This window comes from Microcaecilia unicolor, chromosome 1, assembly GCF_901765095.1.
Source record: "Microcaecilia unicolor chromosome 1, aMicUni1.1, whole genome shotgun sequence".
Classification (NCBI taxonomy): domain Eukaryota; kingdom Metazoa; phylum Chordata; class Amphibia; order Gymnophiona; family Siphonopidae; genus Microcaecilia; species Microcaecilia unicolor.
The window spans coordinates 703,350,377-703,367,591 of NC_044031.1; the positions used below are offsets into that span (position 1 = coordinate 703,350,377).

Genomic DNA, 17,215 nt, shown 5'->3' on the forward strand with positions numbered 1-17,215 from the left:
TCTAATTTTTGACAGGCTATGTTTGAAAAAGTTTCAGTTGTCCAACTTTTATAAGCTGAGTTCAAATTTGTGGACTACAGACCAAGAGTAACTCAGCAAGTATAAGGCAAATAATATCAGGAATTCAAATGTGTTACTTAAGTAATTGTTTGAATGAAAGTAATTCAAGTGCTTAGTTCCAAAACCTGTTAAGTGCGAAAATCTGTTTTCTGAATAAATGAACATTTTTATTTTCAACACTTCTTGTCAACATAAGAATTTTTCTCTGAATGCAAGGTTTATTACAAAGAAATGTCTTTTAGCCATAGAATGTGTGAAATTTGCACTATCTATGAAGTCTCTTTCCAGTATAAACTAATTTTTGAAAAAAATATATGTAACAGGCTTTGGAAGTAAGCACTTCAATTCTACATTTCGTTTAGCATATCATTTGTTTTAAATAATTATAAAGCACTAAATCAAATTTGATTTCATATTTTTATTAAACCACATGTCTTAGGGCAACCTTACTTGGCAGGGAAACTCAATATGGCACCTCGGTGCCCGTCAGAGAGAAAGAATAGTGCAGAAGAGATGCAGGAATTTCTGAGCAGGTTAAGGCCTATAGGTACCAGGATGCTCTGAGTGGTGTGGTGTGGTATGGGAAGCAACAATATACTACAGCTGACCCCAGTGCACAATGTAGTAGGAAAAGACAAATTAGCCCAATTATCATTTAGAGATAAGCATAGTCATAACTCTATAGTGAGTGGAGGAGTGGCCTAGTGGTTAGAAAACCAGTCTTGCAATCCAGAGGTGGCTAGTTCAAATCCCACTGCCGCTCCTTGTGATCCTGGGCAAGTCACCTAACCTTCCATTGCCTCAGGTACAAACTTAGATTGTGAGCCCTCCCGGGACAGAGAAATATCCAGAGTAACTGAATGTAACTCACATTGAGCTACTACTGAAAAGGTGTGAGCAAAATCTAAATAAATCTAAAAATAAATAAATAGTAAAGATATATGTGCTAACCCCTTAAGGAGGATCTAAGGGAAGTTTCATGGTTTGGGACATGTGTTGCTGTCTGTGGATTGGGTGCTATATTTGAAAATCATGATTGTTTATGCTTCTATTCTTATTATTTAAGTTATTGTATAAACCATCATGAATGATTATCAATAAATGATTATGCCATTTCATGTGAATAACACAAAATTGTTGCAATGCAGGTGCAAATCAACTGTTTTAACTTTAATCCTATATAATAAAACGCACCTCCAACATTCTGAAGCTGACTGCATGGCTGAGGCATTTCTGCTCTCTGTATCCATCTCCTAAATTGACATCAAAAACGTCCGGGTTTGTCACAAGCAGAAGTGACCAACCACATAAGGTTTCTCGGCTTCAGAATGTTGGAGGTGCATTCTATTAAATAGGATTGGTCAGTTCCTTGAAGCACAGCCAGAGCTCAGCGTCCTGCACAGTAACGCTCAGACACCAGAGAGAGAGAGAGGGGGGGGGCCTGACACCAGGGGGGGAGGTATCTCTGTCACACACACACTCTCTGTCACACACACTCTCTCTCTCACACACACTCTCTCTCTCACACACAGTCAATGTCTTTCTCTCTTTCTCACACACTGTCTCTCACACACTCTGTGTCTCACACTGTATCACATTCACTCTCTATGTGTCACACAGTCACTCACACACTCTCTTGGTCTCATACACTCAGTCTCACAGAGAGTCTGTGTCTCACACACACTCTCTCTCTCGCACATACTGTATCTGTGTGAAACACACTTTCTCCCTCTTACACTGTGTCTCACATACACACTTGCACACACTCTCATTCTCACACACACTCTCCTTCTCTCACAGACACATTCACACCCAGACTCACTCTCTCACACACACACACTCACACATTCACTCTCTCTCACACACACAGTCACTCTCACATACACTCTCTCAAACATACACACTCCGAGGAAAACCTTGCTAGCGCCCGTTTCATTTGTGTCAGAAACGGGCCTTTTTTTACTAGTTACTTAATAAATGATCATAAAGCAGGAATACCTTATAGATTTTGAGGGATTGCCATCCGGCAAATTTTCATTTTCTGACATTTCCCATGTCATTTACAAGACTTTTTGTTTCGTTTTTTTTTTCCTTGGCCATTTTATCATTATGAGAGCAATGACTTTACAAAGACAGCAAACTCTTGGAAAGAGTGCAGGAAATGAAAAAAACACAAATATATTTTTCCTGCTCATTTTCATTTGTTAACGACATTGTTACAAACAACAGCCCAACCCTTCTTTGGAATTTGCCCATTTACACTAAACTCTGTTCAGATCTCTTAGTCCTCCATCCAGGGCTGTGCCAAGAGTCTCTGGTGCCCCCCTGCAGACTATCAGTTGCCCCCCCCCCCCCCCCCCCCAGTTTGGCACAATCATCCATCTTAAACACTAAATAATAACACTACACAGGATCTATCCCTCCCCATCTTCAAAACCTTGCTTAAAGCCCACCTCTTCAATGTTGCTTTCGGCACCTAACCATTGGACTAACCAGGAAACCCAGATTGCCCCAATTTGATTGACTGCATTCTTGTCCTTTAGATTGTAAGCTCCTTTGAGCAGGGACTGTCCTTCTTTGTTAACGTGTACAGCGCTGCGTAACCCTAGTAGCACTTTAGAAATGTTAAATAGTAGTACTATACAAAACTGTTCCATCATCAGCTCTTATTTTCCTTTCCTGCCCTTACTCTCCCCTCCTTCGTTCCTCCAGCACGGCCCTGTCTCTGATTCTAGCTTGTTCTGCTCTCTTCCCCCCCCCCCCCCACACAGAAATTTCCTTCTTGCCTTGTCTTTCTTTTCTTCCCCAGCAGCTGGCCTGGTTGGTTCCAGTTCCCCCACCCAACCTGCAGCCTCAAATGTAACTTTCTTTATCGATAAGTCAAGTGTAGGCCAGCCAGCCAGCCAGCCAGCCAGCCAGCCATTACAGTAATGAGAAGTTAACAAGGCGAAACCGTCCTTCCTTACCAATGATGTGTCCACCAGTCTGACTCTCTCTCAAAAACCAAAATTAATGCGGACTTGGACTTGCGGAGCACTGCGGGAGCGAGCAGCAGCTGATCATCCAATGATCCTCCAAGCAGCGGCGCCGGCTCTCCTCCTCTCTCCTCTCACAGCACTACTCCGTCTCCAACGCGGCGTCGGCAACACCTGTCCTTCGGAGTCGGACTGCCTGCGAGGCTCCAGGCATGATGATGTCACGCCGTGCATCACGCTGGGGCGGTGCTAACTAAGCCTAAACAGACAAACGAGCGCAGCAGCGCACGGGAAGGCAACAGCCAGAGCCAGCAGCGCATGCGCATATAGGCGCCAACGCGAGAGAGGGTTATATTTTTTAATTTTATAAAACACAACACTGACTCGGCCAGTGGCGGCGCCCTTGAAGGTGAGGCGCCCTCCTGCCGTGCTTACCCCACTTACTGGGTCAGCACGGCCCTGCCTCCATCAAGCTGATAACTCTTAAACATATCAGCAAGTCCTGTTGTCCAGGTTCATAGTCTGCAATGGATATTAAATGCGCATCAACTATGCAAGACCTTAAAGCTGTTCGTTTTGATGAACAAATGCTGCCAGAGCCAGAACATTTGAGACATGGGTGCTTTCAATTTCTTCTGTTGCAAATTTGAACTCATTGTATAGATGGCAATACATTTTCTGTAGTTTGAACACTGCTTTAAAATTTCTTGGCATATTATAATTTCTTGTGGGCACTGTTTTGCCATGTGCTTGGGGTTCATAATCTGTGTGTGTGTGTGTGAACGTACACAGTTTAAAGGGACTGTGAAGCACTGCTGAAATGGAGAGGGATGCATAATACTCACGGAGTGATAGGAAGGTTTACAGCATCCTCTTTAGTTCCTATCAGAGAGACCGTGAATGTCGGCTCCAGCTGCTTTTCCTGAATATGGTTGATAAAATGAATCTTGAACTGGTAGTGATACACTGCAACAAGATCAATTTCACAAACCTCATTACAAAAGACTGGGACTATGCAATAATTATAACAATCATTTTATTCACATCTAGGAGTGTGTGACTGTAGCTCAGGATGATGGTAGGATAGATCCTGTTTTACAAATGTCTATAGAAACCAGATCGTGGCTAATTTTCAAAATCTACACACCAGTCCCATATAAGTCCAACAACTATCTCAGTTAAATTGGATCCAGCAATTCATTCATTTAGAGCAAAATCTTCATTTTAAACTGTTTTTAAGTTTTCTTACTCTCAAACATGTATCAAACATATAAAAAAATTTTAAAAGCATATATTGACAGTTTTCATATTTTTCCAAGGCAACCTCAGCGGCGCTCACTGCCAAAGATGTAAATCTGGCAATGTAACTAGCGCCCACTTCTTCATTGGTTCACCCGATTTCCTTAATTTTTTAACTCTTTTTTTATTATTTTCTAAATCACTTATCTTTTATTTTGCAATCAGACCAAAATAAAAGATAAGTAATTTAACTGGTAAGAAAATAATAAAAAAGAGTTAAAAAATTAAAAAATTAAGGAAATCGGGTGAACCGATGAAGAAGTGGCCTTGGAAAAATATGAAAACTGTCAATATATGCTTTTAAAATTTTTTTTATATGTTTGATATATGTTTGAGAGTAAGAAAACTTAAAAACAGTTTAAAATGAAGATTTTGCTCTAAATGAATGAATTGCTGGATCCAATTTAACTGGGATAGTTGTTGGAATTACAAATGTGTATAACATTTTTTTTTCTAAGCATCTTTGTTGCCAAATCTGGAAAAATTAAGTTTCTGATGAAAGTTCACCATTTTTACACAGATGTTAGACCCCCCAGACTCTGGAAGTAACATAGTAACATAGTAGATGACGGCAGAAAAAGACCTGCATGGTCCATCCAGTCTGCCCAACAAGATAAACTCATATGTGCTACTTTTTGTGTATACCTTACCTTGATTTGTGCCTGTCCTTTTCAAGGCACAGACCGTGTAAGTCTGCCCAGCACTATCCCTGCCTCCCAACCACCGGCTCTGGGTCTTGAAAAAAGTTTTTGGGACAGTGCAAACGTGACTTAACTGCTGCATTCTCAGCCCCTGCTGGAAGCTTATGGCAGACAGTGAATTGGATGGTTTTATTGTGTGACAAGGTTTAAAAAGAAATTGTGAATAAGGTTCACTAAAATACCATCAAACCACTAGTAAAGGCCTGATTTGCTAAAGCCTTTTCCAAGTTCTATGCTTAGGGTAAAAAAAAAAAAAAAAATCTGTAAATTTGGTCCCCAGGACCGCAACAGTCAAGATTGCAAACCAATCACATTTTCATATTGTAGTTATGTCAGCCCAACCTCATAACAACTGCATCCTTTCATGTTGGTTTATGAAAATATATTTCTTTGTATCTTTTGAAATTTGCTTTAGTGTCCACTGCACAAAGGGTCAGATTTAAGAATTTTGTAAAAGCAGGGCAAGAGAGCTGCGAATTGGAAAGTACAAGTTTGCAACAGCATTTTGAATTTGCTCCAGATTTTAAGTTTTTCCTTAGTATCTCTTTATTCTTTAGAACACTGTTTCCCAGGTCTGGTCCTGGAGTACCCCTTGCCAGACAGGGTTTCAGGATATCCACAATGAATATGCATTGCATATAATGGAGGCAGTGTATGCAAATCCAGTTCATGCATATTCATTGTAGATATCTTGAAAATCTGACTGGCAAGGGGTTCTCTAGGACTGGACTTGGGGAAACACTGCTTTAGATCACGAGGAAAGGAAACATGAAGCCAAATCTTATCCTTCCAAGCCTTCTATCCCTGTGTCTGGTCTGACGGATACATTTGTTGGTTTCCATGTTGCTGCATGTGGAGTCTTGAAGCAACACTGTGGAGGCAAAATTGCCTTTGCTGATGTTCTCGAGCCCACAGGAGCCAAGTTTTCAAAAATGCTTAGGGGTGCTAACTCCAATGGAAATGATCCCTTCTGGACACATAGAGTTTGCTCAACATTGGGGGTGCTCAGCACCCACAGCACCCATAGAGCTGGCTTCTATGTTTGAGCCCAGTTGGAAAGGAGCAACTGTTGCCACAGGATAATATTGTTTGTATCCCCACCAGAATGCTCTTTCTGCCAGTAGCAGGTTTGAGTAGTAACATGGAACGCACTGCTGGAGGCAGAGCTGCCAGTGAGAGAAAGGATGGGCTGGAGTGCAATGGAGGAGCAGTTAGGAGTGGGGACCTAAGCTCAGAGCTTGCCCAGAAAGTCTATGTGGCAAAAGAAGAGGCGTTGGAGGTGCCTGACCAACTGCCAAGGAAGAAGGAATAGAGGTAACAGAGCTAGCCCCCTGGGAAGATTGAAATATACAAGATTTGTGGAGAATGATGGCCTGGATTGAAGGAACTTTGGCAAATTTATTGCTGATGCTGAGCAAAATTGTTCAGATCATGACTGATTCACTGCAGTGTAATACTAGGATTCAGAAGACTCATTCAAATTGCTTCTCTACAATACACTAAGAATAATTATTTCTGGAAGAAATGGTAAGATATATGAGTCTACAGATAATAAAATTTTCATCTATGAAATCAGTATTTCCATACGAGATGTAAAAGAAATGTCTTGGAAGTGTTAACATTTTACCCTGATTGAATTCTGCCAGTTTCTATTTACAATCAGTTTTCCAAATGTATGTTCTAAGGTGACCTTTGAGGTCAGGGGTTGCTGCTGTATTGGAGGCATCAACCATGAAAAACTGCTGCTTCAGTAAGGGTGATTTTCTTATGTAGAAATCTTGCTGGGATTCAAGAAAAAGAGGAAGCTTTAGGAGTTGGGATTTAGAATAAGTAGGATGTTGAGGCATTTAGAGATGAGATATTTTAGGTGCAGGAGGGTGGTAGTTATTAGATATGTTTTAGTTGTGTTTCTTATCATGTTATATCATAAGTTAAATTGTACATCACAAGAACTGGACAGGATGGTTGATCTATAAATATTTTTAGATAAAGGAGCTTGAAAGGCAGAAAATCATCAAATACCAAGGAATGAATTAAAACTCAGAGCAATGTGACAGAATGTTATAGACTATGGGGCTGATTAATAAGAACTTCTAGCTCATTGTTTTGTTCATCAAATCAGAAATTCTATGAACGCAACGAAAAAGTTCTATTTGGTACAATTCATATGATGAGAAAGCCAGCAGTAGTAAATTTGAGAGGCTGGAGACATACTTATATACCATGTTTTAAGACTGTCATCAGATGCACCATATGAAGCAAACTTATTTGAATATACCAACCCTGTGAGAATCTAATAAGGAAGAGGGTATTACAAGTGCTGGTGAGGATTAGCTTTGTTTTATAACACTTTTCTCTTTCCTGAAAGAAAGAGTACTTGTAATAAAGACTTGGAATATTAAATGTGTTCTAAAAGTTTAACATCATTAATAGAAGAAAGGAAAATGCATAAAGTTTGGCAGAGAAACTTAAGCGTGTCTAGCAGACTACTAAGTGACACACTTGGAGCTGTCTCAATGGACAGTAGCAAAGGGCTGAGCACACATTGTACCTTAATGTACTGGAAATCTATGGCTTCAGCTGCTGAGTTGGCTATATCTCTGGATACTGTTAGGTAACTGTTATTTATTAACTTACTTTTGGAATCTTGTTTTGGTGACCTTGGCTACATTTGAAAGTTCTTTGGCTCAGACCTCCTCATTGACAAGGGGAGCAGATTGAGGACAGTGCAGTGTCGTTACTCAGTCTGTTGGAATTCATAGCAAAGACAGATCAATGACAAACTATACTGCTAGATGATATTACAAAAGAAATTTCTTTAGTTCTTGTCTGTCAAATTATTCAGTACCAGGAGCAACAGTATTACATAAAGCACCTTTTTCCTCTTTCCAAAGAGCAGTAATTTGTAGGAGAAATGGACCAAGAAATCTTCAGATGGAGAACTAAAATTTGTCAGCTGACAGGACCAAATATTTTCATCTATAAATGCTAAAGGTGGCACTTTTCAATCCTTTCACACAGAAATTCTTTTAAAGTCGGGTCACTCTGACACAGTGCTTCCTGTCTGCCGTCTTCATTTTATTTCAACATTCATTTAAATGTTCCTTTATTAAGGAACTCTGAAAGTTACAATGTCAGAAAAATAAGGATCTAAAACTTCTATAGGTTGGGTCATTCATACAGATGGATTATATTGAGTCAGCACTCAAGAAAAAGATCTGTCATTGTAGACAATACACTTAAATCTTCTGCCTAGTGTGCAGCGGTGACCAAAAAAAGCAAACAGGGTGCTAGGAATTATTAGAAAAGAGATGCAATGATAAGACCAAGAATATTATAATGCCTCTTTATCACTCCATGGTGCAACCTCACCTTGAGTATTGTATTCAATTCAGGTTGCTGTATCTCAAAAAAGATACAGCAGAAGTACAAAAGTTTCAAAGAAGAGTGATCAAAATGATAAAAGGGATGGAGCTCCTCTTGTATGAGGAAAGGCTAAAGTGGTTAGGGCTTTTCAGCTTGGAAAAGAGATGGCTGAGGGGGGATATGATCATCAAGATTTATAAAATCCTGAGTGGTGTAGAATGGGAAAAAGTGAATCAACGTTTCACTCTTTCAAAAAGTACAAAGACCAGGGAACACTCAATGAAATTATATGGAAATACTTTTAAAACAAATAGGAGGAAATTTTTTTTCACTCAAAGAATAGTTAAGCTCTGGAACTCACTCCCGGAGGATATGGTAACAGCAGCTAGCATATCAGGGTTTTTAAATGTTTTGGACAAGTTCCTGGAGGAAAATCCTATAGTCTGTTATTGAGATAGACATGGGGGAAGCCACTACTTGCCCTGGGGTTGGTAGCATGGAATGTTGCTACTAATTGGGTTTCTGCCAGGTACTTGTGACCTAGATTGGCCATTCTTGGAAACAAGATACTGGCTAGATAGACTATTGGTCAGACTCAGTATGGCTATGGTCTTATTTATTTAGTGTATTGTAAGCTGGGATAGATAGTTGGCCGCAAAAAAACAAGGATAATATTCAGTGGTACTATCTAGTTAAGTGCTAATGAATATGAGCATTTGACTCAGTCAGCATTAGTTAAGCCTCTAGGAAAAGCTCTCCTGCAGGCTTAACTAGTGTTGAATATCAACACCATGGCAGGACTCAGCCTCTTGAATGCTCTCCCTAATTATGTAACTCCCTAATCAAATTCAAAATTGATATTAAGACTTTTATATTTGAAGACACACTTTTATGAGTTAATAAACCCTACCAAATCTGGATTCCAGGTGCGTCGTGATTGCTTGGGGAGACCCACTCCAACTTTATCCTTAGCACTTCCTTTAACTTTTCTGTCCTAATGGAATTCCTTTCATTGTTTTTATATATACATTTTACATGTATATGTAATGTTAATCTGGTCATGAGCCCTTGAGCCCAGGCCGAGGCCTAGCATAGGATCTTGGCCAAGGCCTAGGGTAGACCAAACAGGCACTATGCACAACCCCAGCCACCAAGCCCCGCACACACAGGACAAACAACTAGCACCACCAGAAAATTGGAGAGAGAGCATTCAGGCGGACCTCACGGCCTATCAGGAACCCACTCATACAGAGTCCAAGTGTGCAGGCCTCATGGCCGAACAGGAACCAAGTCATACACTGGGAAGGGAGAAAGAACAAAGAGGGGTCCCCAAAGGGACTGGAGCACAAGCAACGCACACAGTGCTAGCTAGAGATACGAGGAAAAGGCGACAGACAGAAGCTACTATAGGAATACACAAGGCTGTGCCACAGGGCAGTCAAAGATAAAGGAAGCCACTCAAGGGAACACTCTAGGCTGTACCACAAAGCCAGAAGCGTAGCAAGGTTTTGATGTCAGGGGGAGCAGACCTTAAGTAAAAGAGATGCCAGTGCGAGGCTGCAGGCCCAATTTGCATAGGCACCATTTTATTCAAAATCCATTTGGGGGAGCAGTTGCTCCCCTTGTACCCCACCTAGCTACGCCTCTGCATACAGCACACAAAGGTAAGGAGAAGCCACCTATAAGAATACACAAGGCTGTGCCACACAGCACACAAGGATAAAGAAAATCCACACACAAGAATGCACAAGGCTGACCCCACAACACACAGGGATAAAGGGAACTGCTTATAGGGATACACAAGGCTGTACCACACAGCACTCAAGGGTAAAGGGAAGAATAAGCAAACAGAGAAAGTTGCCTTAACATACACAGATCAGATAAGGAGCACTGTTCACCGGAATCAGACAGATTCAGCAAACAAAGGGGGAAAACAGGCTAAGGGAGAAGGCTACTCCTGAAACACCAAACTTCAGGAAGCAGGAGGGCTTACACAGCAGACAAAGGTGAGGTAAGCAAAGGGAAACGTAAACAAACAAATACAAGGACAGGGAGGCTGCCAACAGAGGCAGAACCACAGGGAGCAGAGCCTAAGCTTAGCACAAAAAAAGGAACACAGAGAGAAAGGAAACTTAAATCAAACAAACAAGAATGATACAAGGAACAAGCTTAACACACACACACACACACACACACACCTACCTACCTACCTACGAGGAGAGTAAGCAAAACTCTAATGTATACACAAAGTGCCCTAGCACAAACAGAGAGAGAGAAGCAGACTTCACCTGACAGCATAAATAGATCAGGCTTCTGACATCTGCTGCTTCAGATGTCAGCTCAAACCCTGCTAGGCCAATCAGGAGCGAGTCCCAAACATTCCCCTACCTGCTAGCAGAATCATAACATGTAAATTGTTCAGACAGACCCCGATGGGTGGTATAAAATATAATAAAGGTTATCAATAGAAAATAAAATATGGAAAAGAAAATAAGATGATACCTTTTTTATTGGACATAACTTAATACATTTCTTGATTAGCTTTCGAAGGTTGCCCTTCTTCGTCAGATCAGAAATAAGCAAATGTGGTAGCAGATAGTATATATAAGAGAAACATCAAAGCATTACTTTGACAGTCTGACAGAGTGGGAGGGTGGGGGTATGCATGGGGACATCAAAGCATTTCATTGATATTCTAACAGGATGGGTGTTGGTAGGTGAGAGGAGGGTAATAAACAGAGAAATAAACAGAGAAATACAACTTTATGGTTTATAATGGGTTAGAAAACCCAGATCCTTAATTAAGTCCTGTCTGTTGGGTGTTAAAATTTCAAAGGTCTTACGTTCCTGTATTGTTTTAAAATTACCTTTCAGTATTCTTACTGTGAAATCACTGGTGCAGTGTTCTGGTCTTGTAAAGTGTTGGCCCACAGGGGTGGGGGCTTTAACACCCAACAGACAGGACTTAATAAGGATCTGGGTTTTTTAACACATTATAAACCATAAAGTTGTATTTCTCTGTTTATTTTGTTTGATTTCTATTGATAACCTTTAAGAGTGGACTAACACGGCTACCACACCTCTCTACTTAAAAATAATAAAGAAACTTCAAACTTTTTGAGACTGTCTAAACTATGCCCAGATCACGTCCTCTTAAAATCTATGGGGCCAATATTCAAACCCATGGCAGTCAGTGGTTTTTAAGCCACTGACAGCCAAGGGCAGATTTAAACTTAGGTATTCAATGCTGGGTCATGTCTGGGCACCGGCATTGAATATCTGGGGTCGGGTGGCAACCTGGAAGTTATACAGGTGCCAGCTGATATTCTGTGTTGACACCTGTATAGTTAAGTAGGCAGAGATAGGATAGTTATGCGGCACTGGCAATGAATTTAACTGCCAGCTCCTTCCAAACTCTGTCCCTGGACTAGCCTAGCATTACCCGGTCAATGCTGTGGTGGTCAGTCCCAACATTCAGCATCATTGCCCGGATAAGTGCTGCTGGATGCTGGCGACTGGCTCCCTCAGTGTAGTTTTAGTGGCCTAGAGCCTCTCTTGTCTGTTTGAACCTTTTTGAATATTGAAACCATGGGCCGATTCTGTAAATGACATCTAAAATCTAGATGTGTCCGATTAAAGCACCTAGCGCTATTCAATATAGCGTGCCTAAAGTTAGGCGCACTTTATAGAATAGTGCATAGGACCGGGGAATGCACCTACATCCAGGCACGGCCATTTATGCCACTGAAAACCTGGTGTAAACACCTGCAACTAAATTTAGATGTGTTCCCCTGAATTCTTTAACAATGCACGTAAATTTGAGCAATGCCTTGACACACCCACACTCCTCCCATGGCTGCACTCCCTTTTCAGCTATGCGCGTTAGAATGTGCACGTGTCTCTTTTTAGAATACGCCTAAGATGAAGCACACATGAATTCCAAATATTGCCAGTTAGTGATGATGATTGATTATTGGCCATTTATTTATTTATTTGTTGCATTTGTAGGCTCAATGTGGCTTACATAGTACCATGATGGTGATCGCCAATTCCAGTATGAGAAATACAGAGTGGTATTGTGTTAGAGTTTATGAGTGACAGAGTAAATTAGGTAATCAAGGAGGAAGAGTTAAGTTTTGTCCAATTCCGGTATAAGTTTCGTTGTGTTGCAGGGTTCAGGTGTTTAATTTGGATCGTTATGATATGCCTTTTTGAACAAGTTTGTTTTCAATGATTTCTGGAAGTTTGTTAGGTCGTGCATTGTTTTCATGACATTTGGTAGTGCATTCCATAGTTGCGTGCTTATGTAAGAGAAGCTGGATGCATAGGTTGATTTATATTTTAGTCCTTTGCAGCTTGGGTAGTGGAGATGTAGGTATGTGCATGTTGACCTTTTTGTGTTTCCGGTTGGTAAGTCTATGAGGTCTGCCATGTATACTGGGGCCTCACCGTGAATAATTTTATAAACCAGAGTGCAGATTTTGAACGCAATTTGTTCTTTGATTGGGAGCCAATGCAGTTTTTCTCATAAGGGTTTGGCGCTTTCGAATCTCGTTTTTCCAAATATGAGTCTGGCTGTGGTGTTTTGGGCAGTTTGGAGTTTCTTAATGATTTGTTCTCTGCATCCGGCATAGATTGCATTGCAGTAGTGTAGGTGACTTAGTACCATTGATTAGTAGTTGACGGCAGAAAAAGACCTGCACGGTCCATCCAGTCTGCCCAACAAGATAAACTCACATGTGCTACTTTTTGTGTATACCTTACCTTGATTTGTACCTCTCCTTTTCAGGGCACAGACCGTATAAGTCTGCCCAGCACTATCCCCGCCTCCCAACCACCAGCCCCGCCTCTCAACACCGGTTCTGGCACAGACTGTATAAGTCTGCCCAGCACTATCCCCGCCTCCCACCATCGGCTCTGGCACAGACCGTATAAGTCTGTCCAGCACCATCTCCGCCTCCCACCACCGGCTCTGCCACCCAATCTTGGCTAAGCTCCTTAGGATCCATTCCTTCTGAACAGGATTCCTTTATGTTTATCCCACGCATGTTTGAATTCCGTTACCGTTTTCGTTTCCACCACCTCCCGCGGGAGGGCATTCCAAACATCCACTACTCTCTCCGTGAAAAAAATTCTTCCTGATATTTTTCTTGACTCTGCCCCCCTTCAATCTCATTTCATGTCCTCTCGTTCCACTGCCTTCGCATCTCCGGAAAAGGTTCGTTTGCAGATTAATACCTTTCAAATATTTGAACGTCTGTATCATATCACCCCTGTTTCTCCTTTCCTCCAGAGTATACATGTTCAAGTCCGCAAGTCTCTCCTCATACGTCTTGTAACGCAAATCCCATACCATTCTCGTAGCTTTTCTTTGCACCGCTTCAATTCTTTTGATTGTACCAGGCTGCAGAATATTTCCCTCGGGAAGACAGGTTTTACTCGTTTGAGTTTCCCCATTGAGTGGAACATTTTCTTTGTTGTAGTTTTCGCTTGGCTTTCTAGTGTGAGGTTTCGGTCAATTGTAACGCCGAGAATTTTCAGGCTGTCTGAGACAGGAAGGGTGTAATCTGGGGTGTTTATATTGGTGGGTTTATTCATGTTGTATTGGGATGAGAGGATGAGACAGTGTGTTTTTTCTGCGTTGAGTTTTAGTTGAAACGCATCCGCCTATGAGTTCATGATTTGCAGGCTAAGTTTGATTTTGTTTGTGATTTCTGTTAGATCGTGTTTGAATGGGATGTATATCATGACATAATCTGCGTAGATGTAAGGGTTAAGGCCTTGGTTGGATAGGGATTTGGCTATTGGGGTCATCATTAGGTTGAAAAGGGTAACGGTGATCCTTGGGGTACTCCACATTCTGGTTTCCATGGTGATGATATATTCGAGTTTTATATCACTTGGTATGTTCGTGTGGTTAGGAAACCCTTGATCCAACTAAGTACACTTCCACTGATCCCAAAGTATTCTAGGATGTTTAGTAGTATTTTATGGTTTACCATGTCGAACGCACTAGACATGTCGAATTGTAGGAGAAGTATGCTTTTGCCAGTTGCAATTTCTTGTTTGAATTTGGTTAGGAGAGTAATTAGTACTGTTTCAGTGCTGTGGTGGAGCGAAATCCTGATTGTGATTCGTGTAGTATTGAGAATGTGTTTAAGTAGTCGGTAAGTTGATTGGTTACCATGCTTTCCAGCAATTTGACTACCATAGGGATAGATGCTACCGGGCGGTAGTTGGTAATTTCATTTGCTTTTTTCTTTGTATCTTTAGGTATTGGGGTGAGTAGTATGTTGCCTTTGTCCTTAGGAAAGAGTCCATGTTGCAGCATGTAGTTTAGGTGTAATGTGAGGCCTGCTATGAAGCGTTGAGGGGCCGATTTTAGTAAGTAGTTGGGGCATGTGTCCAGTTTACAGTGGGTCTTGGCGAACCTGTTAATTGCTTGGGTGACGATTTCATCGGTAAGGAGAGCAAAGTTTTGTCCAGATTCAGACTGATTGGCTTATTACTCAATTGAGTAGCATGGGTAAATTGAGAATGTGCACAATTTAACACGTGCTACTCATCATGCCTTATATAGAATCTGGGAGCATGTGTCTCTCACAATCTACTGTGTAAATAGAGCATTGTAAAATTCATGTTCACATGTGTATATGCCACACAACTATCCTATTAAATTAGGAGTCCATCCTGTTGGATTATTTGTAGTAAATAATTAGCAGATTTTAGTACACACAGCTTCAGCTTTAGAAATGTTAATTTCTTTCTTCATCTCTCTCTCATTCACCCCTGAATAATTCACTGCTGAGTCACTTTAAAGTTGAAGTAACAAAACATCTGTTTACTCACAGTTTGTAGTTAGATTATAATCAGACAGGCTTATATATACATATTACTATACATTTGTATTATCAGCTCCTTCCATGTGCTTAGATGGTAATGGATGCTCACACCACCATAGATCCTCTCAGGTTAGGAGAGATCATGAGCTCCATGTGCTCCATGTGCTTCATGTGCTGCATCTGCTGCATCTAACCCCCACAGGAAGTTGCATAGCTGTGTGACCTCTCTAAGTAATTCACATCAGAGGTCACAGAGTAATCACAGAGAAATAATAGGTGACAGGCAATGCATGTAAAATACAATTACATTCCAACAAACCCCTTCTCATGCATAACTGTCATGCAATTATTTATTCATACAAAGTCCAAGCTTTATACGCAGATTCACAAAATGTTCTCTGGGTAACGGTTTGGTCATGATGTCAGCTGTCATCTCACTGGTGTGACAATAGTGTAGACTGATGACCCCTTCTTTCACCAACTCTCGCACGTTGTGGTATTTCGTTGCGATGTGCTTGGTGCGTGACTGAACCTTGTCATTCTGTGACAGTCGGATGCAGCTCTGATTATCTTCCATTATCTGGATTGGTCTCTTTTCAGCTATTCCGAAATCCAGCAAAAGTTTTTCAATCCACATCAGTTCTCTGCACGCTTCCGATACGGCCACGTATTCAGCTTCTGTAGAAGACAAACTCACAATACTTTGTTTATGACTGGCCCATGAAATTTGTACATTTCCATACATAAACACATATCCACTTGTGGATTTATAATCAGAATGATCCCCTGCCCAATCTGAATCACAGTAACATATTAGTTTTGGATTACTATTGGCTGAAATCTTTAATTTACAATCAATGGTACCCTTTAAATACCTTACCATCCTTTTAACTGCAGTCCAATCTGATTTGGTAGGTGAGCTGACCCTTCTGCTCAAAATTCCTACTGCATTTGCTATATCAGCCCTGTATGTGGTAGCTAGATATAAAAGCTTACCTATGGCTGATCTATATTGGATGTTATCTGGTAAAGGTTCTCTTACTGTTTCATCCTTCAGAAAATCAGTGATCATGGGAGTGCTTACAACTTGGGCATCTTGCATACCTAAACTTTCAATAAGCTCATTTATTTTCTGCTTCTGGCTTAGAAGATAAGAACCATCATTTTGTTTCTCAATTTCTATACCAAGATAGTATGACACATTACCAAGTTCTTTTATCTCAACATTGAGGTTTAAACACTTTACAATGTCCTTGTACTCTTGCTCACTTTTGCTTGCAATGAGCAGATCATCAACAAAAGCTAAAATGTATGCATATTGTCCATTTGTGCACCTAGTGTACAAACATTTATCTGCTTCACCTTGCTTAAATTCTAAATTTGTCAATATTTCATGCAATTTATCATTCCAACATTTTGCACTTTGCTTTAATCCATAAAGACCTTTGTTTAATTTACACACTAGCTGTCTTTGTTTTGTATTTATGAAACCTGTTGGCTGTTCCATGTACAAGTCTTCAGTTATATCTCCGTGAAGAAACGCTGTTTTCACATCAATGTGGTTGACTTGCATGCCTTTTGAGACTGCAATGCTCAGAAGTGTTCTAATTGTCGTGTGTTTCACTACAGGTGCAAACACTTCATCAAAATCTTCTCCATATTTTTGAAGATATCCCTTTGCCACTAATCTGGCTTTATACCTTTCCACTTTTCCTTGTGCATTCCTTTTTAACTTGAATACCCATTTGCATCCTATAGCTTTCTTGCCAGGAGGTAATTCTGTAAGAATCCAAGTATTATTTTTATTCAATGCATCAATTTCTTCTTGTGCAGCTTTATGCCATTCAGCAGCTTCTTCTGCTGGCATTTTCTCAATCTCATCCCATGTTAAGGGTTCTTGAGCTTCTGCTGACTTTGTTAAGTAAGACAGTCTTGGGGGTGGAACACCTTTGTTTTCCCTGGATGAGCGTCT

General features: G+C 40.8%; 1 protein-coding gene across 2 annotated transcripts in view; it reads right to left on the bottom strand.

Moving 5' to 3' along the window:
* The window catches only part of LIPC (lipase C, hepatic type), a 165,778-nt gene that overhangs the window by 14,632 nt on the left and 133,931 nt on the right, over window positions 1-17,215 (bottom strand). For both annotated transcript variants that reach the window (XM_030188843.1, XM_030188837.1), the window contains exon 7: window positions 3,881-4,001. In XM_030188843.1, coding sequence (XP_030044703.1) covers window positions 3,881-4,001 — 121 coding nt within the window. The remainder of the gene's footprint in view (window positions 1-3,880; window positions 4,002-17,215) is intronic.